Below are 21,123 nucleotides of genomic sequence, written 5' to 3'. Positions count from 1 at the left end.
AGAAAACTGCAGTTCAGTGCTGGAGATGTTTAGAAGGCAAAACTGATGGATAGCAAACTTGTGTACTTCCCATTCGTGTTCCCCATGCCTGAATCAGCTCCGTGGCAGTATTTTGTGAAGCCACCACCACTTGCATGTCTCACAACAGTTATGCTAAGCCTAGGATTACGGAAAATATTCCTGGGCCAGGCCCAAGAGAAGGATCACTGCCTTGCAGCTACTACTGACTGCTCTTTGCATTGCAATTTGTCCAATCTTTATCTGAGCTCTAAAAAGTTTCACTTGGATTGCAAAGTAAGGAGGGACATTTGCACCAGGACTATGGTAAACATCCATGCCACGTACCCAAGCTAGCGGCGTTACCATACAACCCGATTAAGCAACTTCACTGACATGTCAGAACTCTGGCCTTGAGCTGAAGGCTCTGCTACACAAGAGCCCTCACATTATGTCCCTTGTAAAGCACTTACCTCCGTACACTGAACTCACAGTGGTTCCTTGACCTGTACAGAAACGCAAGGCTTTCCCATAACTGATGCTGACAGATGTCTTGCTCTCACCTAGACTGACAGGCGGTGTTACTTCCCAAAAGCAGTTCTCTGTGACAAATACAAGTGAGGCTAAGTTTTAAACCTTACATTTTTAGCAGACCTGCTGAACAGCTACAAAGGCACTGAGTGCTATTTTGTACAGATGTCCACCACTCCAGGAGAGGAAAGAACTTTTATATTTCCCCATCGAGCCTTCCAGGAGGAGATCCAAAACAATGAATTGTTTTTTGAGACAAGTATTTTTGAAAAGGCATTAAATGGAAAGAATTTCCTAGCCTTAGCTAAACTGAGCAATAGCTAGAGCACGGGTAGCCCAAGTCAAGTTATGAAGTAGGTCTGCATACGTTCTGACTAGCAACCACAAAGTTAAAACCACCACAAATGGCTTTAAATTCCTTGAGGGTTTATCTTGCTTTGCTGCAACATCCCTCAAGATCAAAATTAATCCCTGCTGCAACGTTCATGACCATGATGAGACCTTATGGAAGAGGTGAATTTGGCCCAAAGCTGACTGCACGTGCACGGAGCGGCTTTCTGGCTCACTAGCGTTTCTTTCAGTGGGACTCATGGGGGCGAAAAAGAACAGATGAATGCTAATTCTGTCTTCTCCCAAATCACCCCTGTAACTGCCACCTTGTGGAGGAGGGATGCTAGAGCTATTGCTTGCTGGAAGGCAACGGGAAATCTCAGTGTCCTCCAGCCCCATACAGGCTACAGGCAGCTCTGTCTGACCAAACATCCCAGAGGACCTTATTGCAGGGAACCCCAACCTGGGAGCACCCCCCGAGGTGAGACTAGCATTACTACCAGTGCTCAGAGCCACTTCCTCATCATTCCGCTCTACCCAGTTTCTCTGAATTACTACATTTCCAGTACCTGAATACTCTTCATGGCCTTAAAAGCTCTGGCTGGGGCCACTCTACACTCCCCAGGAACGTATGGAAGCTGACTGCCTTCCCTTGACCTGCTGAAGACCAACACCAGTCGTCTGCAGTGCTTTGTCTCCTCTGAGTAAACGCCGTATTAAAATGAAGCTTCAGTGCATGACTGTAACACAGAAGACTACAAGTCAGGACATGGAAAGACTTGTTAAAGGCCAAATTAACCAGCTCACTCCAACGGCTTGCTCTGGGCCTCATCAGACTACTACAAACTAAGGGGCTGATTTTTTGCAGCATGGTAAAATTAAATTAAAATATTACCCATAGCCCTTACAGCATGGTTAACACTGAAGATCTTTCCAAAATAAAGTGACATTTCACACCTTTGACCTGCATCAGTCAGACCAGCAGCACAGTGCAACTCAAATTATTCAGCTCTGTACGAGTGCACACCTCATAGGACTCATCCACCCTTCCCAGACAGCTGCTCAGAAATTCCTGATCCTTGGTATTTTTTAAGGGACCTCAACACAAGCACCCCTCCTTGCGAAACAATTCTTTAGTTTTAGTCAAACACAGCAACACCCCAAACAGAAACCCTAAAATACCACATATTTAGTACCACAGCCATAGTACCAATACCCATAGGCTCATTTTTTTTCCTCTGCCTAATAATTAAAGGATCAGTCCTCTTTTCAGGAGGAAATGAACAGAGAAGCAAGGGTCAGCGCCGATCCATTATCCCCAAATAAATAACCAGCTTTTCTGTAACAGGGTGCTCCAAAGGAAAATATTGTGTACGCAGACAGCCACTCCCCTCTCTCATGTATCTCCTCTCGAACATCACTCAGATCTGTTGGCCAATTTCAAGCAAATTTGACAGTGCACCAGTATTTTCTAGACATTTTGTTCAGACTGGTGAGCAGAGCAGAAGGATGCACTCCTATTCCCCAGCGCAGAGGAGTTTCAGTCGCTCTCAGGTCACAGAATTTATCACTCACCAGAGAATCTGTCCACAGGGCAAAGCTCCAGGAAAAAAACCATCAGACTTTATTCTGGTTTTTATGGACTTTTTCATTACTAATATTACCACGTCCCTAACCTCAGAACAAAGTCCTGGGGTTTACCATTACCTTCCAGGAAGTGATTCCAGTTTCTCTTTCCAGTGACGTACAGCTGGTGCCAGAAAATACACAACAAAAGCTTACGATCCTAGGGGAAAAAAAACCCCAACTGTCTCCATTTAGTGCACGAGACAGATCCCACTTCCACTGAAGCCAAATGTTTCATCTGTTTCAACAGAGCAACACCAAAACACAGACTACAAACGGGGAGCAGCAAGTGAAAGAGAACAAAGAGCAGAAAAGCAGGAGGCTGGAGCTCACAGGCCAGAAACAGATGGTAGCAAACAAACCAACACACAGAAAACACAACCACAAGACCTGGAAAACGCTGGGTCTGTATAGTTAACTCCATTTCTATTGACCCAGGGATTTCTTGAGACAGACGGATTTGAGACCGCCTTCGTCACTGACATGCCTCTAACGGAACGGACGTTAAAATGACCTTCAAGTGACAACTCGCCACAGGATAACTGTGACAAACGCAGCCAGATCGCCATCTCCACCTCGTTGGCAGACGTGAGGTGACATCGTAATACGCTTCTGTCAAAAGAAGGAAAATGCTGGATGGTCATTTTAATGGGCTCGTCCGTAGCAAAGTGACCTGCTGGGGATCTCATGTACAGAGCGAGGACTTGACAGAATGAGCTGACGAGGGAGCTGCATGCACGCATGCACGCGTGTGTACTGTGTGGGCAAGATGCCTAAGGAAAGCACACCCAGTTCTGTTTTTACAGGAAAAGTCACCTTATTCTTGTAAAATTAAGCAGAGAATAGATTTAAAGCTTCTGTCACCCTACAAACACAGAAACAGAAGCACATAAAGCAGAAAAACAAAAGCACCCATGAAGCAAACCATAAAGAGAAACCTCACTCCATTTTGTAAAGGTGAAAGGAAAGAGAGATTCCATGCCCAAATTACCACGTGGTGAGAATAAGTGTTATTCCAGATGAAACTCCAGTTAATGTGGTGGGCAGACACACAAGGCCACAGAGGAGAAGACAGAGTGAAGTGTTTGCCTTTACTCTCTACTTGGAAAGAAGTAAAACGAGACCTCAGAAGCAGCACAAACATGCATTAAAAAAAAAAAAAAAGAGAGAGTTTGGACAAAACAGAAGGCTTCTGTGAGCACTCTTCTGGGTAAAACTGGTAAATCTGACTTGCTCTACTGGATCTCTTAGAGTTCAGTAGCATGAGGGAACATCTCAGCTTCCAGAGGGTGGACTTGACCCTCACGGGTTTGGATTTGTACCTCTGGATACTCATGCTGTTTTATAAGATTTCAGGGTTGTTAGTAGAAACTTTGATGATACTTTGAAAAGTGACAGGATCTTAAAGCAGATCTGACACACAGGACTATTCTGGCTGCCAGGACAGGGACAATTCAGCAGATTCACACATTTTTAAGTAAAAGAGACTATTACAGGTCATTTAACCGATGTCCTGCATTACCATACGAATTGGCCTCTACAATCACCTGAAGGTACTTTATAGCAACTTCTCTAAGACAATTAATCATCTTGATGGTTTCAAGCACAACAGACCAGACCAACAAACAGTGAAGTGACCAGTGTCACAGACTACACGAGGTGCAGACACACAGAAAAGGCCAGAATCCACAATGCAAGTAATGAAGTGGCACAAAACAACCTCAAAAGCCAGAGAAATGTTTCCATCACATAAGAAATTATCCAAACCCTCACTGAAACCTGCTAAGACCTGCCATAAAGAACTCCCCAGCACCAGAGCAACCAACCCCTTGTCTTCAGCAGTTATTATAAAGGCTCTTAATTTTGTTTTATCCCTGGTCCTCTTGCTGGCTGGACCACTGCTGCTAGCTGAGCGGTGAGGTAGGAGATACCAAACTGGCCCAGGAGCATACAAGCAAACATTTCAGACACGTTTATTCCAACAATCATTGTTGTATACCAACTAAGAGAGCAAAGCCATTCCCCGCCCCTTGAACTTCAGTGTTTTTCAGCTGTGGTATTTCGTTCCCATGTGGCCATTTAAAACAAACAGGAATGACAGGAAGGAGGAGGTGCTGGGACAGATACAGAGAAAGGGTCATAAAGAAATCAATCCCACTCGTATTCAACTGCTCAGCACCAGGGCTGCCAGTGGTCAACACTTTCAAGTAGAATAATACTGAATAAATAAATCATGCCTTGCTAGGGCTAAAGCTTCTCACTTTTCAGGACTCAGAAGACTGTCCCAAACCTTGTGTCATCCAGAGATTATACGGACCTGAAATATAAATCCAAGCAGCCTTTTTTTTTTTCCTTGAAAACCCTCAGGCCCCATTTGTTAACCTAGAGCTCAATTCAGCCTGTGGCAGACTCCTGCTGCTGCCAGATCACCTCCCAGAAGGAAGAAGAACAGATGTACCGAGCCACTGGATTACAGACACACAAGTGAAAACAGATTTAACAACAGTAACCTGATCCAGACTTACTAAGAAAATTAATTTAAAAAAACCAAACCAAACAGAAATCATTAATTAAAGCCATGGAAAGATTATTGTGTGCTGTGCCTCTTACAGGGGATGAGACATTTTGGAGGAGAGTGGGGGAAACATCAGAATATTTAGACACAGGAAACTTATAATGCAAAACTCTACAGCAGATTCACTCAGGGTCTTCTCACGGCAGGATCGAAGGGCACAAGAAGGACAGAGAGTTGGCTGAAGTGATACGAGTGACCAAGATGGAAGAACACAACTCATTTCAGATACAGAAATGTTTAATGGCGTTAAAGTGCTACTTTAATGGGGACCATATGCTAACATTTAAACACAATTCCACTGCACTGCTAAATATAGTTGTCTTTATTTTTTTTTATTTTATTTTACCTCTTTTAGCCCAACCCTACCTAAAACAATAAAATAAAATCTAAAGAACTGAAATTAACAACCCATTCAAATCAGCAATAAGTTATGAATTTTATAAAGCATTTTTTTTCTCTTCTTTTTCTTAGTAATGAGGGAGTTAAATTACTTAAGGATATACAACGTTTCAAACAATGCCATAGGTGAGGACTCTATTAAGGTTCTTAAAACTTGGAAAACAAAATAATCCTGGCCATTAAAAAGACAAAAATAAAAAAGCAAAGCCCTCAAAGTGCAGGTTAGAATGCTCGTCTCTGAGAAAATTAGAAAACATTCGCTATAATAGCTCTTAACAGCACCTGCACAGGTAAGATGGCAAGGCCCTTGGGAACAGGACGTGCAGTCAAAACATTACATTAACATGAGAGACGTGCTGAGCTTAACTAGGTTAACTACTGGATTGGAACTTCAAAAGTCAGCAAAGGGAATGATTCTAAAAGAAACCCCCACCAAACCTGGCCTCTTCCAGCTAGCACGGCCTTCATCCGGTGTGTGCATGTCAAAAAAGCATCTTTGCATTTCATTGGGTCAAGTGCTTCATCAAAACAGAGATCTTTTCATGGCGTAAGTTCATATAAAAGACATCTAAGGTTTCATACGGACAAGCTCTAAAAAGACGCATCAGACTTGGGGTGTTTTCCCTCCCAACACATTTACAAATGTATATCAAAAAATCTCTTCAAATAAAAAGGTCATAGTGGCTCAGTATCTGGGCATGACTTTCTGGCGTATCACCTCTCGTATGTGCTGGTTTCTTTCTGTCCTCAGCTGGTTGTGTGCCTGCGTATGAGCACGCATCTACGGGGAGATCTGCTGCCACTGTTGCAGCCTGAGGCGTGACACAGCCCACAGCGTGCTGGTAGATTACAAGCGCGTACCCCTTGCTTTAGCCACGCATCAGAGGTACTTGCTTTTTAAATGATGTCCAGTAGAAAGCTGAGCTGAACAGTGTTCTCCCCTGAACATCTCTCTTTGCTGCCCCTCTCCCTCTGGGCAGAGAAGGAGACCTCAATCATTATCATCGTTGTTATTCCCAAGGCTATGTAAGCCTTCTTAGACTTCCTAGTATGTTACGACAGCATTGGATTGTGATAAGCTGTAGGACACAGTCCTTTTAGGACCACAAAAGCTCTTCAGAAGGGCCTAAACTAGGTTGTTCAACCTGAATGCAATAGAAGAAATTCTGACATTTCTCAGATCTCGTGACAGAAAGAGAGGGATAAGTCTCTAGTATCCTCTTTCAAACAAATAAATTCAAAACAAAGGGTCTGGATCCAGGTCCCACAGAAACAAAGGGATTTCACTGACTTCAAAGGGACTAGGGTTTGGTCTAGCTTTTTGCCAGCAGGAATTGGGATTGGTAACATGACCAAATGAACATATGTGGGTTTCTGTGGAGGCTTCCTTTACCCAAAAAGCTGTATATACAGGTCTCTCCAGGACTAGCTGTCAATATGTCATTTCTGAAAGAGGATACTGGCATCTAGAACCCAGTTTGATCACCCCAGTGAAGTCATTCGCCCTGCACTGTTGTCTCACTTGGTTCTAGGAAGCAAACGAGAGCTTGACGCTGGCGCTGGAGTAACCCTCGTCACTCCCAATACTCTGCAAGCTGCTGTGATCATCAATGTCACTGATGCTGGTTGTGCTGATATTGTCCACTTCTCCATGGGAGAACTCTGTGCTTTCAACGTCCACTTCAATCTCTTCTAAAAAGGAAAATGAGAGAAAAGCACACAGGTTAGCACCACAGACACAACTGCGCCCTTCAAGCCAGCAAGCTGCCAGGACTCCCCAGTCAGAGATGGAACAGCAGTCCAGCAGGAAGACTTTCAGTGTTCTCCCCTGGAGTGGGATGTTCTGTGGACAGGATTTATAAAAAGACCAGATATCAGCTTGGAGTTTTTCCTAGGGACTTGGCAAAGGGATTTGACTCCTTCAGCATGCAGGTCACACTAGCAGCATAGGATGGCCACCCCACACACTGTGTTTGTTCTGTTGCCTCTTTCTTTGGAGCTCTACCACCCCAGTGTTGGAAACAAAAAGAAACAGATAAAACATAAGGTAACAGAGAAAATGGAACATGAAGTTACCCTGAAATATGCTACTTGCTTGGTATCATGTTGCCAAAGCTCGTACCATTCACATAGGGCATTACAATGCACTGTCATGAGGATCTGAGTTACTCTCAGAGATGCTCAGTGGATTTTAGAACATAAATCTTATTTTTAAGACAGACTTAGAAAGCAGAGATCTAGTTAACCAGACATCTTGGTTCCCATACCATTTCGGAATTTTCCAAAAGGATTATTTTTTTTTTTTTTTTTAAACTACAGACTCACACCCAAACTATACAGCATCTTTGAGTCTGTCAGTAAATACTGAACCATCTATTCTGCCTAAATATCTCTCCACAGAAATAAAATTATCTGAATTCAGTTAACCATTCAGATCATCTCTACCCATTTTTAACTGAGGAGATGAACTGTATGGGAAGCTTGTAAAAAAAAGAAAAAGAAAAAAAAAAAAAAAGGAGGCTGCAGAATTACTCCAGGAATTTTATGAGGTAATTTGCTTGGTTCCCTTTGCTTGGTTATACTACAGCACCCTGGTTACACCACAGTACCTTGGTTACACTGTGGCCCAAATACAGAATGAGAAGCTGGATGCCACTTTGCAACATCCGCTCCAGTCCCACTAATACCTTCTTAGATTTTCCTCTTTGTGCTGCTGAGAGATCCAGTAGACCAAAGAACACAAAGGACATCTCAACTTTACCGTCAAGTATTTAGCTACCATCTTGTGATCACGTTATTTTTCCTAATTAATGCTTCGGCATTTTAGAGAGCTTTTCAGAGAAATGGGTCACTTTAAATGCCCCAGAAATCAGCTCAAGTTGGCAATAACAACACTTCTTCTAGACTTAATTAGAACTCATGCAAAATAGTAAACACTCTCTCTATATATATATATTTTGCTCACACACACACACATATATATATATGTGTGTGTGTGTGTGTGAGCAAAATCAGCAGCCTAAATACCAAAGGCCATAAGAAGGGGTTAGCTGAGAGACAAGAAACTGATGACTCTCATGCCCTTGCTTCAGAGAGTCCTGGGGATTTGGTGCTAGTTCAGCAAACACCCACCTCGCTCCGAGTCCGAGCGATCTGAGGAAATGGTAGATCCAATGCTGTCCATTCGTATTCGCTCTATCTCCTGAGGACCCTGTAGTTGTTCCAGTCTTCTCTTTAGGAATCTTTGTTCTCGTTCCAGGTTCTCAAGCTGGTGCTGGCTTCTCCTCTCAGCCTCTTCAAGTTTCTGGCATGATCAAATATGACTCAATAATTAGTGTCATTCTTTTCTCCTTCCCTCCCACCTCCACTGCCCAGCCACTTGCTCTGCTTCGACCTTCCCAGGTCCCAGAAGGATTTAAGCTGCAAAAGAGCCCTGAACCAAGCTGCTCCAAGAACAATGCCATCTCCTCACATCTTTTCCACCTCCCAAGTCCTGATAATCATACAGTTTAGTGTAAAAAGTCTCTGAGGACAGAGCCTCTCCAGGGAAACAATTTGAATTGCAGCAGTCTGTGGGTCATTCCATATGGGTTCAGCCACTTGCATTACCAAGTGTGTCCACGAAGGGGCCTCAATTCCCTTAACCAAACCAATTCAGGGTTTGTTATGATCTACTGTAAAAAAAAAAAAAAAAAAAAAAAAAAAGTGCCCTGGGAGTTCTGTCTTCCTTGCTGCATGGTTAGCAGGATTTCTCAGAAACAGTTTTCTATTCAGTAAGCGATTTACATAACCTACTACAGATTTCTTTGATCACAGCTGGGAAATCTACCAGGGCACTGTTCTTTGTTTCCTACGACAAGCATATTGCATAAGGAGGAGTCATTTCAGGCTAACTCCATCCCTTCGGCAGTGCTTTTTCTTCTTCATCACGCATCTTCCCTCCCGCTACCCTGACCTGCGACAAAGTATTTCAGCCTCTTCCAGATACTGACAATGCTGCATTTTCTTTTCATGCTTCGCTTTGCCAAAAGCAAATCTAGAAGAGCACTGGGCTAGCTGGCAGGTTCACACACGAAATCCCAGCAAGACAACCCTGTCTCATGCTCTTGTGGTTTGTGCTAATGCTTCAGCAGTGGAAATTCACTAGCACACCAGCAAAAAGCTGCATTTCCCATCAAAACGCAGTCACTCAACGGTAGGTATGGTTTTCTTTAAAGAGATGCAGCTGTCAATGTATGATCACAACACAGAACAAGACCCCTGCTCTCCAAATCAATCATTTCCATAGTTAAGGGACTTCATTATGGACTCTCCTAACAATGTGGCCTGTAGCAATGATAAATGATTAACCAAGGGGGCAAGGCTTGCCTTTATTTATTTATTTATTTTTTAAAAAAAAGGTGTTAGCCTTCTTCAACAGTTACCTCTAGGCAGCAAGAGCGAGCGATGGAATTGCCCTTCCCAACAGCCCAGAACGAAAGCAGCTGGGAACAGCAGCTCTTACCTTGATATGTGCTTTGGCTTTGTTGAGCAGCCCAAGCGTTGTGTGCCTGGTGCAGTCTGGTCCTAGTGGTATCAGAACTTTTAAGCGTTCTAGACACAGGCGGAGGTGAGCTCGGCTGCGAGGGGAGAAGAGGAGAGCAGGATCAGAGCTATGCTTTCAGAGGGGGAATATCATTTCCTTCTCTACTTCCATCCTATGAGGCAGTTTTTGTGTTTCCCTCTTTCCACACATCACAAGATTCCCCACAGGCACCAGGACAGACTGCCACTGAAATATTTACACTGTAAACATCAGCTGCTCACCAATACGTGCATTATTGCTAACCTCTGACAGATACTGTTTGTTTTCTTGCTGTCTGAACTGATAATCTGACTCATCTGGATGAACTTTGTGCAGGGGCAAGGCACACAGGCAAATGGTACAAGCGTCTTGTGGGTTTCCTCCCTCTCTCAACTATCTGCTGTCTGTTTTGCTGAGAGGAACTTTGTGAAAGCAGTTTCGAGTGACTGCTACGCTCTGCACGCTTGTGCAGTGCTGGCTCAGGGACGCTTGCTGTGAACTGATCTAAACACCACCTTTTTGCACAAAATTAAGAAGATCGGTGAGAGAAATGGTCAGCACAAAGCATCCAAACAATCTCTGCTGGTTAAGGGAGCTAGAGGGGTGGTAGCTCACAAGAGCTGTGCTCTCACTCCTCCCTGGGCCCAGGTCTGAAATGCTGCTGCAGGTGCAAGGCCTGGGGGAACAGGAGACCCAAGACCTTCTCCTGGGCAGTCGTCTGACCTTGGCTGACATCTACAAAGACAGGCTAAAGGATGACACTGATGATACGAGCCATCTTCTGCAGAATACGGAAACAAGTTCTGCAGAAAATGGTTCAGGCAGCAGTGGCAAAGCACATCATCCTCAGGCTGCACAGGAACACTGTTGCCACTGCCTCTTCTTCTTCTGTATCATGTATGCAGGAACGAAGAGCAGATTTATGGAAAACTATCAAGTGTGGGTTGCATTTTTCCACTCTCTCTCTCTTTCCCAGACATTAAAGATTTATGTCCAAACTTGTCATCCCAATCAATAACACAATGACATCAGCTCCACCATTCACATGCCAGAAACACCAGTGCAAAAGAGTCCTGAAAGCCTATCCCAGCCCCTACTCATGCACAAAGAAACAGAATCTTGGCCTGATCCATTTCAATGCAGGGGAAGGAGGAAAAAAAAAAAAAAAAAAAAAAAAAAAAAAAAAAAAGAATGAGAGAGAAAAAAAAGAGCATGGACAGTTCCATTTCCATTTGTTTTTCAAATTCACGATTGCACCCAGTTTGAAAAGGGTGGGGGAGAGGAGTCTGTAATCAAGCAATTATGTCAGTGACAAGCAAGGATGATTAAGGGTGGAAGGGTCAGGGGTTTTGCTGATGAACTGTCAGCACAGGGGAGTGTTCACCAGTGGTGCTGTAGCTGTGAGCTCCTCACTGTTTCCATTATAAATCTCTTTACAAAGGGCCCATCATTCTGTCTCAAGAACAGCCACAGGGCTGCATATGACCAGCCTTGAAGAACACGTGTTTTTCATTAAATATTAACAACTGGAAGGGTGGGAAAAGGGAAATCATAACCCAAAAATCAAACTGAGTAAACAGTAATTACATCAATCTCATCTTTTAGTTCTCAGCTTGTTCTAGGGCAAACCCCACTGACATCAAACCCATATGGTTGACACAGGGGGATTTTTTTTTTTCTACCTGGAAGCCCATTTCCAACATAGAGCTTGATCAACAGGAGTTGTGTGCACCTACTCCAGGTGTTTGCCTAATGTCCCATGATGACCTGTAGGGCCAGCAATAAAAAAAGCATTGCTGGTTCACACTGGTACTATAGTCCATGTCATCCCACAGGAGACTGGACACTGACTGCTTGCAGCTAGAGAAAGGAGGAGGAGGAGGGTCTTGTAGTTAAAGACACTCTGGGTTTTGAATCCTTTTTTGGCTATGCCACAGATCTCCTCAATGGCCACAGAGGCAAGTCACTGAGTCAGAGCTGCCAGAGCACAGCCACCCAGCTGCAGCACCGAGCAGCATGTGTCTCTTCCCAGCACAAGCACCAGCACCAGCACCAGCCATATGCTTCCCTTACAGGATCAGCCCAAGCTAAAAATGCAGCTTGAGCAGAGCTAAAGATGTGTGCACAGATCTGGGGGCTGAGCAGCAGGACACGTTCCACCCAAGACGGGACTTGCTGCAGAGCACCTGCTATGGGTAAGGACCACAGACTCCCCACTGCCCTGCTGGGCAAGGGCAGCTCCCTGCCCATGGTAAAAACTGAATTATTTGTGCAACAGAAAACAAAAAGTTTGGGGAATCAACATTCAACCAGTGTCAAGCATATCACAGTCCACTCCCGAATGCAGAGAGAAACAGACAACGCATCTGCAGCCTGAGCTTCGGGCTGCGTCCCGGCACTGGAGGTTTTATCAGGAGCTAGGGAAGGCGCTGCACCAGGAACTGCGATTCCTGGAACCAGCCATCAGCTTTGGGCAGGAGCGAGCTGGACTGCTGCGATGGCGGTTAAAAGGATGGCATGGATCTGCCAGGTCAGACGCGAGGTTACGTGCAGACTCTATGAGACCAACCATCTCATCATGGAGTATCTGAAAGCTATATGCAAAATCCAGCCACATAATAAAACCCTGGACACTGAAACACTTCCCACTGTGTCCCAGGACCATGGTGGATCGAAGAACGCTGCTGTGCTCTGCAGGCCCTGACAAGGGCAGGGAGAGGACACAGCAGTCAGAGGGCCTGTCCTCATGAGGACACTGGAAAAGCTGGCAGAAAACTACTTCCTCAGCACATGTGGCCCCAAAGGGGACATTCTCCCACTTCTGGACGCCCATATTGGCTCTCACACAGTTTTCAGAGAAGCCACTCCTGTCAGCGGCTCTGCTGGCCAGCACACCAGCCATCAGGAGGGGACACCTGCCTGCGACAGAGGCTGTGAGCTGATAAGCTCCCCACAGCACGGCTCGGGCAAGGAGCACACTGCAGGGGCAGGGCAGGTTTGGAGGAGGTTTGACCAAAGCAATCACTTCTGCGCTGCTGTTGGATTTTCCCCTTGTTTTGCAGTCAGAGCTGAGCCACGCCGAGTTTTGATGCCACTGCAGACGTAAGTGCATTTCTGTCTGCAACCACAGCCTAGCCAAGGGAAACACGCAGGGCTCGACGCGACTGCAGCGGCAGGCCAGCCTCGGAGCACGCTGGTGCAGCCCAGGGACAGCCAGGCCCTTCAGCCTCAGCAGCCACCTCCTGCTGCCAGGGCCAACGCTGTCCGAGCCGCGCAGGAGCTCCCCACCTCAGTGCAGCTGGGACAGTGAAGGGCAACCAAGCTCGCAAACTGTCTCTGCATGTGTGTGTGTTGCTTTCCTTCAGAAAGATCAAACCAAACAGCTTCCCCAGCTCTCTCCCTTCTGTCGCGTTCAATATCTTGAATACCTTGCCATTTTACTTCTAAAGCCTAACCCAATCGTGCTCCCTGACCTCTCCAAACTCCCAGCGGCCCTCAGGTGGACCATGATGGGTTCATAAACCACAGAGCACACAGGCAGGTCTGACACGCTGGTGGGTGGCTTCAGGAAAACCCAGAAATGAGACCCCAGAGCTCAAAAGCATCACAGCAAACTTAGCTAAAAGACCATTTCAGACAGAAAGCAATCACAAACCTTTCCCACCAAGTCCTGGAGCTGTACCTGAGCAGCTGTAATCCCATGGGTCAGGCCATACGAATGTCTTTTCCTGTTGTTTACCTGGACTCTGCTGCAACGTGGCTTTGACAACGCTGCAGGCTGTTGCATTCAATCAAAATACCAGCATTGTGTAGGCTCCAGACAGAGCCAGACAGCTTCCCATGTAAACCACTGGATTATGCCAATATTTGACGCATCTGCCAATATCTGGAAAAACAAGTCTAAATGCCCATATTGTTATATAACAGAGAAACCACTCTGGCTTGGTGCAAAGGGCCGTTGCCTCTTGCTTCCTTAATCCCTGGGAAGACAGAGGATGACAGAAGCAGAATTCCCATTTCAGCTGAGGCCGAAGCCTTTATATGCCAGCTGCCAAGGGAGATAGGGCTCCAGCTTCTCCCTTCTCCTGCTAAGTGGAGAAAAATGTGGAAAAAAATGGAAAAAAATGTGGCTCTCACAGCAGCATCCTGAGCACACAGTAGGTGCTGGATGTGCTGAAGAAGGAATTCAGGGAGGAGCTGAAAAGAGAGGGCTCTCCCAAGAGATCAGCCCGGTGCCTTCCTCCTGCTCAATCTGATGAGTGGGAGGACTCCTGTTTGAGATTCCCATGTGGGGCATCAGGGTGGCCAGAAAGGAGCAAAGCACCCAAGAGGCTTTGGAAAACCAGAGCCTAACACGCACCTCTTTGTCCCAAAGAGCTGAGAACAACCTTTTATCCTGTTCCACCTGGCAACTCCAGCTAGGATACAGCCCCTCTGCCACTTCTGCTTCCTCCCCTGTGCAGGGCCAGGAGGAGCCTAGGAGCAAATTCCTCTGGGATGTGGAGGGCAAACAGAGTGAGGATGCCCTCTCTTCTCTGCCAGGAGCTGCTGTGGGAAAAGGTACGTCAGCTCCTAAACAGATGTGCCAGGAGACTGAAGCAGAAGAGGGATGAGCCAGCCCAGCAGCCCCATAGCCCTGCCAGCCGATCCACAAGCAGCTATAGGTGGCTGCACGTGGAAGAAGGGGTGCTGCCCCCTAAAATGGCAGCCCCACTGCCAGCACGTGCTGTTCTCCTCCTTCCACTTTGGGCCTGCGTGAGAGCTTCTGGCTGTATTTGGATTATCTACCTCAACTCCCCCAGCTCCCCTCCAAGCCTGAGCCCCCCAGCCCTCTGCCCTGAGCCCCTACCAGACAGCAGCCTGGCCCTCGCTCTGTGCAGCCTCTCCTTGCACTTGGCTCTGCCTGGCTGCAGAGGGCTGTAATTTCACAGCCTGCGCTCCTCTCCGGCTCCCAATGACATCATCTGCTCCGGTTATATAAAGCACGGGGAAGAAGCCTTTATTTATGCGTGCTTTTTGCTCATCGCTTCAGCTGCCTCACTGTACAACACGCACCCAAATACCAATACACTGCAGGAACTCGGCTCCCTTTTGCCTGGATCAAAGCTGCAGTGCAGAAAAACGTACAGGTGCAAAAAAAACCTCTCCCCATTTCCTTCCCCCACTCCTCTGAGGACACTTTTGAGGGGTTCGGGTAGCAACTACCCTGCCCCACCACTCTGCACCACAGCAAGCTGGGCACAAAGCCAGCGGCATCCTCCCTGCCTGGGAAGTCCCCAGAGACCTGAGAGACCTGCAGTGGTAGCCCCAAGCCTTGAGTCTTCTGGTCACAAAGGGCTACACAGGGGCTAGAAACACACCTACCCACCTTCAACGCTAGAGGAGCCCCCTCTGAGGGCCAGTCCAGGGCTGGAAGGCCATTGTTGCAGCAATGGCTGCGGGCAGGACGGTCAGAGAGCCATCCCTGAACGTAAACATCCCCGGAGAGACTGCAGCTTCTTTGCTAGGACAGCTTTTGTGTTCGTAGTTTTTTTTTTTTTTTTCCAGCTCCCACCAGGGGCAGAAGGGATGGAAACTGAGACAAGAAACTTTCTCTGCTGAGGAGTCAGTCAAACACACGTGCACGCTCAGCTCTGAAGCAGATTTACCGGATTCAGCACCATCCCCATGTCAGCCACTGCTGATTGACATTGCTGAATCAAGGCTCAAACATCTGCAAAACACACACAGGCGCACACACACATGCACACCCTTCCCATCTTTAAAAGATCAAACCCCCCTCCTGGCAGGAAATGACCAACTTGCCTCCAGCAGCATTTCAAAACGCTGAATTCTGATTTCTGTATGTTGAAAGGAGGGAGCATCTGAGGGAAAAGAAGAGCATTTCCCAGATATTTTTGTACTATGCCTGCAGGTCTATAGTTGAATTCAACAGTGGATTTAAGCATATGCTTAACATTAAGAATATGCTCAGGTCCCACTGAGGCTAAATCAGACACTTGATCTCCAAGAGATGTTAAAGAAACAGAACCAAACCAAACAAGAACTGTCAAAAGAACCAGCAGAAGGAAGATTCTAACATGGAAAAGGACATTACCTCCTTCCTCTCTGCTGCCCTCCTCTTCCCTCTACACCTTTTCAAAGTCGAGTCTAATTTAACCCTGAAATCAGAAACCGCCAACTTTGTTTGGATTTCAGAGCTAATAGATTGCTTAAAAAATTCAGGAGGGATCACTGGTTAAAGAAAGCAATTCCTGGAGAAACACAAGTGACCCCACATCAATAATTCATTGGATGAGAATGATTTTGAGATAAAAGTAATGAAAAACACATGCAAAAACCACAGGGCAGGGAAAATGGGGAAAAACATGGTTTCCTTCTCAAAGCAATTCACAGGTCAGAGGCGTGCTTATCTCCAACAGCCATCACACGACTCAACGTTTTTTCCTTGCTCTTCTCTCTAGCCCCCAGCCCAGCCCTCTCTGCAAGGGTATCTACTCCCTGCTTCACTCCCTGCTCATCTTCAGGGAAGGAAGAGGAGGTTTTGCCAAGCACCTGGATCAGGAACAGTGAGGCAGCCGAGCCCGTGCCTCCTCCGCCGCAGAGCGTTATGCAATTGCTGCGAGCCCTCCAGCCACGCGCAACGAAGCCGCGGTGGCGTCCAGCCAGCCTGCGATGAACACTCGCACCCGCTCATCCCAGTTCCACGGGACACCGGAGAAGAGACACGTGTTTTAGAAGGAAATCTGGCTCAGAAACGCACAGTAAAAAGTTAATATTCTCCACCTCAGGTGTGAAATCATTCAGAACAAGCCTTGCTTTCTGATTTTAAATCAGGTCTCTCCTCGGGATTGTTTATTTTCCTGCCTTTGCTCCCAGCTGAAGGAGATACTCGCTCATTTGCCTCTTTTGTTTCCAGTCAATTTCTACCGATGGCTCCCTGGCACGTAGGAGTATTTGTATTGCAAATGCTAATAAAATGTAGCATGAAAAAGCAATTGGGAAAAAAAGCCTTTTGATCTTTACATTTTTTAAGCCTATCATTTAAAAGAAACAAAGAAATGAATATTTAGGACCTACAATAAAAAGACTTGACAACGTATTATAAACAGGAATTTAAAGGAACAAAAAGAGTTCTGTAGGCAACATTTGCAGCCTGGTCTTACCCACACCAGATCTGTCTGAGAAAGTTAAAGATGAACACACACCTAACTGTATTCTCAAGTCAAGAGCAGCTGAAAACCAAACTAAAAATGAAGAGACCCACAATTCAACAATAGTAACAACAATAATAGTAATAAAACAAAAAAGAAAAAAAAAAACACAAGGCAATGCAGCTTTTCAAAGTCACACAAATCAATGCACTTCTGCCTGGTGACAGGCTGTGTAACGGAGAGATAACTGGTGGCACAGCGCTCAGGAAAGCGGCATCCTCATTCAAGCCTGTAAGTGGAAATGAAATACAAACAGCAACATATTGATGCACTCTGCAACAGCAGCATCTTGTCCAAAGGCCACCTCCCTCACAAAACCAAGACAAGGTACACTGGGAAAGGAAGCATCTTACCAAACAACTGAAACAGTTGGAAAAATTGGCCAGTTCTGTAGTACACAAACCCGTCTCCACATCTGGAACAGCAGCTACAGCCTTAAGGTTAAAGCAAGAAATTTAAGTTAAAGTGCACTGTCTACACTCTCCATTGTGAGCCTCGAAAGAGACTGTCCTACAAACCCTGCCCTGACTGTCCCCTGAACCTGGCATGGCCTTGTACCTCAGAGCCAGCATATGGCCAAGTGCACCCCACAGGCACACAGAAACTACTTCCTCCCCAGCTCTTCCAGATGGGAAGACTCATCACTGATTTAACTTTGGAAGAGTTTCAGGCTCTTGGCAAACACAGGCTGAAAGATCAACAAACCTTGTCCCAAGTGGTCTGCTGCCACCACTGGTCCGTTCCAACACGGGGGTCTCTAAGCTGCTACTGCAGCTCGGAGGCAGCCCTGCTCTCCCCTCCTCTCTCTGTCACACAATTGTCAAGGTCTCCCCCTTTCCTAAGATCCCTCTACACATAAAACTGAATGTTACTGAGAGCACTCTGCTAACTTTGTAGTGATTCTGAAAGCAAATTAATTCCTTCAAGGCTTTCCAAAAATCAAAAAAAGAGGAAGAGGGAGATGGAGGGAAGGAAAAATCAGGCAGTCTCCAACCCCTTGGTGAAATATGGGGGATCTGGCCTTCCTTGCAGGATAGGTGTGTCCTGGGCTGCAATATGGAGAGATAATAGATACTTGTGGCTGTTATCTCCCACAGGTTGTTCAGTCTGTCCACACTGTGCAGACATTCAGTGTAAACCATGTCCAGTGGGTGCACGGGTTGGCCTACAAATACCCTGAGCTACACGAACACATTGAGAGTTTCCACTTCCCGGATTCCGGGGCACAGCACTGCAGACACAGCTGTGAACAGGACAATTCTGGAAGACTCTCTCATCTCAGAGGGCACTTCAGGAAGCAGGACTGCTCTCATCTCACACAAAGTCTCTTACTACCTTCCTTTTCACTCCAGTCTCTGATGAGCACTGCAAAGGCTGGACTGTCTGCTCCAGCTATCACTAGCCTTCATCCTTCATCTTGCCCAGGTTTTTGTTTCTATCCTCCTCTCCTGCATTGTACTGCAAACTCTTTGGAACAAGAATACAGCTGCCAAACGCACTGAGGTCTAAACAGGATCCTGTGACTGCACTCAGAAATCAAGCAGGTCCTGAACAATTAGACTAAAGCAACATTAGGATTCTGAAGCTCAAGTGATGTATCTGGGGCTATTTCTATTCACACAATAACTTTTGGGCCTTCGGGTTCTATTTGTTGCCTATCTTGAAGTTTTTCTCTTTGAACTAGAGGACTAGAACACAGAAGCTTAATTTAAATGAATAAAACAATAAAAAGGAGAGACCATCTGTAATCCCATGACTTCCAAAACTAGGATGCTTAAAGGAATGGCAAAAAAAAAAATTGAATACTGATGCTCACAGTAATAAAAATGATACCATTTTGGAAGGTGCCTCCTCCAGAATGAACTCACAGCTGTTCAGTAACATGACTGCTCATCGCTTCCTAACCCCTTTGATCTTCAGAGGCACCAGTGAGACAAACTACATCAACTCAGTAGAGAAAGATCAAATATAACAGCCTGTGCTTCACAATGAAAAGGTGATGAGAGCAGGATAGGTGGCCATCTGCCCAGCAGAGGAACAGAGTCAATCAATGTCTGGCATTTTCTCTCACTCCTTCATTTTCATCCAGATCTAGCACCGAGCTCTCAGTGCCCGTTCATCAGTTTCTCTTCCCTCCTCCCAGCTCCTCTACGGCTTTCTGCTTTTCTCTGAAAGCAATCTGGACAGTTGTTAAGAGATGTCAGATAGCAACAGATGCTCTGAAGCAGAGTCTATTATTATTATTTATCAAAGTTAATCTCCCCTCAAAGTTATATATTGAGGATCTACTATTATTGATCTTGGCCATTAACCATAAAGTATTTTAATCCTTGGTGAATATAATTAACTGAACTTTACTGTAGCACAATACACAACGTTACCAGCTAAACCCCTTTTAGGCTAAGCTGTGCTTACAACGGCGTGCTAAACCCTACAGCCATCACAGGCCACAAATGCTCCACATCACATTCTCTTCCTGACCTAAAAACACAGCCTCGTTGCTGCCGGTATGGTCACACCCAGGTACCTCTTCCACAAGATCGTTCCGTACCTACTTTGCGGTCACGCTCGCTGCTGACCACGCAGGCATCGTAGTTTTGCTGCCCTGGCAGTAAGCTGTGGTTATAATCCTGCATTTGGCTATCAGGGAACAGGCAAAGCAAGCTGTAAACATCAACGTGCAACACAGGTCAGTTAATTATAAAGCCCCGAACAGCCCAGTCTAATAAAAACTGTCTTTGTTAAAAGGTGGTTAAAAATGGACCTGCTCTTTAAATAGCCCACGGTGTCTTGTGCCCCCGTTCTCACTAATACCATTATAATCATCCTTCCAGGGATATGCAGGGTGCTCACGGCCGCAAAGTCTGGCCATGCTCCTCCAACCAGCGCATCACCAACACGCCTGCAAAGCAGCCGTGCCGTTCATCAGAAACCCGCCGCACCGAAGAAGAGGCAGTAACCTGCTTTGCTGTGACCTACGGATTTTCAGCTTTACTGCTAGAATTAGGTCACCAGCAAAGATAGCCAAGATTTTCCAAACTCGCCGGCTATTCTTGATTATTCTGTTCAGAGGTTTCCTGGCTAAGCAGCATGCCTTTGAAAAGACACAAGGAGGTATTTCAGGCTCCTGCAAGGTTTCTGCAGTCAGACGCCCAAAAGCGGGGATGCTCTCACCCTGTAACCCTTAAGGGCCTCTAAAACTGCCAGGCAATGGGAAGTGTTCTCCACTTTGGATCTACTACCATTGAGTCCTTGCAGCCTGTCAAGGAGAAACCAAAGATGATGCACACCAGAAAACAGATGACTTAGCAGGGATATGCAGAGAACCTTGAAGGCCACCTGCCTGCACTGAGACTGGAAGAACTTGAGATACCAGGCAGCTTCCCACCAGACAGCTGTAGAGTGCTCCTGGACCACCCTCCTGGCTACAGGAGAAAAGCTACCCAATGTCCACAGGATGTCACAGCAGCAAAGGCATAGAGAGCACCTCAAATCAGAGCTTCTGTTTCTTCATAATACTATCAAAAGAGACCCTGGACTTCGGTGCCTACTAAATATAGTCAGGTTTTAAACTTGTAATGCCACCAAACAGTTGAAAGAAGCGAGCACTTGCTTTGTAAGATGGACATTTGTCCATCAGTGAAAGAGTAAAGCATGCTACCAACTTGTTATTTGGTAAAACATGTTTCCTATTTTCAAATAATGTTGATATCAAGAATACATTCCAATCTGGTACTAGAAGTTATATTTGTCATTAACATAATTTTTGAAATTACACAGATAAGCTATTGCTACTAAAGGTTTTTCACTGCTTATTAAGATAGGACAGAGTTTTTCCACCCCATACATTTATCTTCCGAAGCTATATTCTGGTTTCCTCACCTCAC

At 45.9% G+C, this 21,123-nt stretch overlaps 1 protein-coding gene across 3 annotated transcripts in view; it reads right to left on the bottom strand.

Moving 5' to 3' along the window:
• Positions 1-3,645: 3,645 nt before the first annotated feature.
• The window catches only part of MXI1 (MAX interactor 1, dimerization protein), a 58,279-nt gene continuing 40,801 nt past the window's right edge, over positions 3,646-21,123 (bottom strand). For all 3 annotated transcript variants that reach the window (XM_086752519.1, XM_086752520.1, XM_086752521.1), the window contains 3 exons: positions 9,963-10,077; positions 8,591-8,762; positions 3,646-7,150 (listed from right to left, as the gene is read on the bottom strand). In XM_086752519.1, coding sequence (XP_086608645.1) covers positions 6,987-7,150; positions 8,591-8,762; positions 9,963-10,077 — 451 coding nt within the window. In that variant the 3' untranslated portion in view covers positions 3,646-6,986. The remainder of the gene's footprint in view (positions 7,151-8,590; positions 8,763-9,962; positions 10,078-21,123) is intronic.

This window comes from Chlamydotis macqueenii, chromosome 7 (genome assembly GCF_036417535.1).
Source record: "Chlamydotis macqueenii isolate bChlMac1 chromosome 7, bChlMac1.mat, whole genome shotgun sequence".
Taxonomy (NCBI): domain Eukaryota; kingdom Metazoa; phylum Chordata; class Aves; order Otidiformes; family Otididae; genus Chlamydotis; species Chlamydotis macqueenii.
This window is presented reverse-complemented; position numbering and strand designations above follow the sequence as displayed.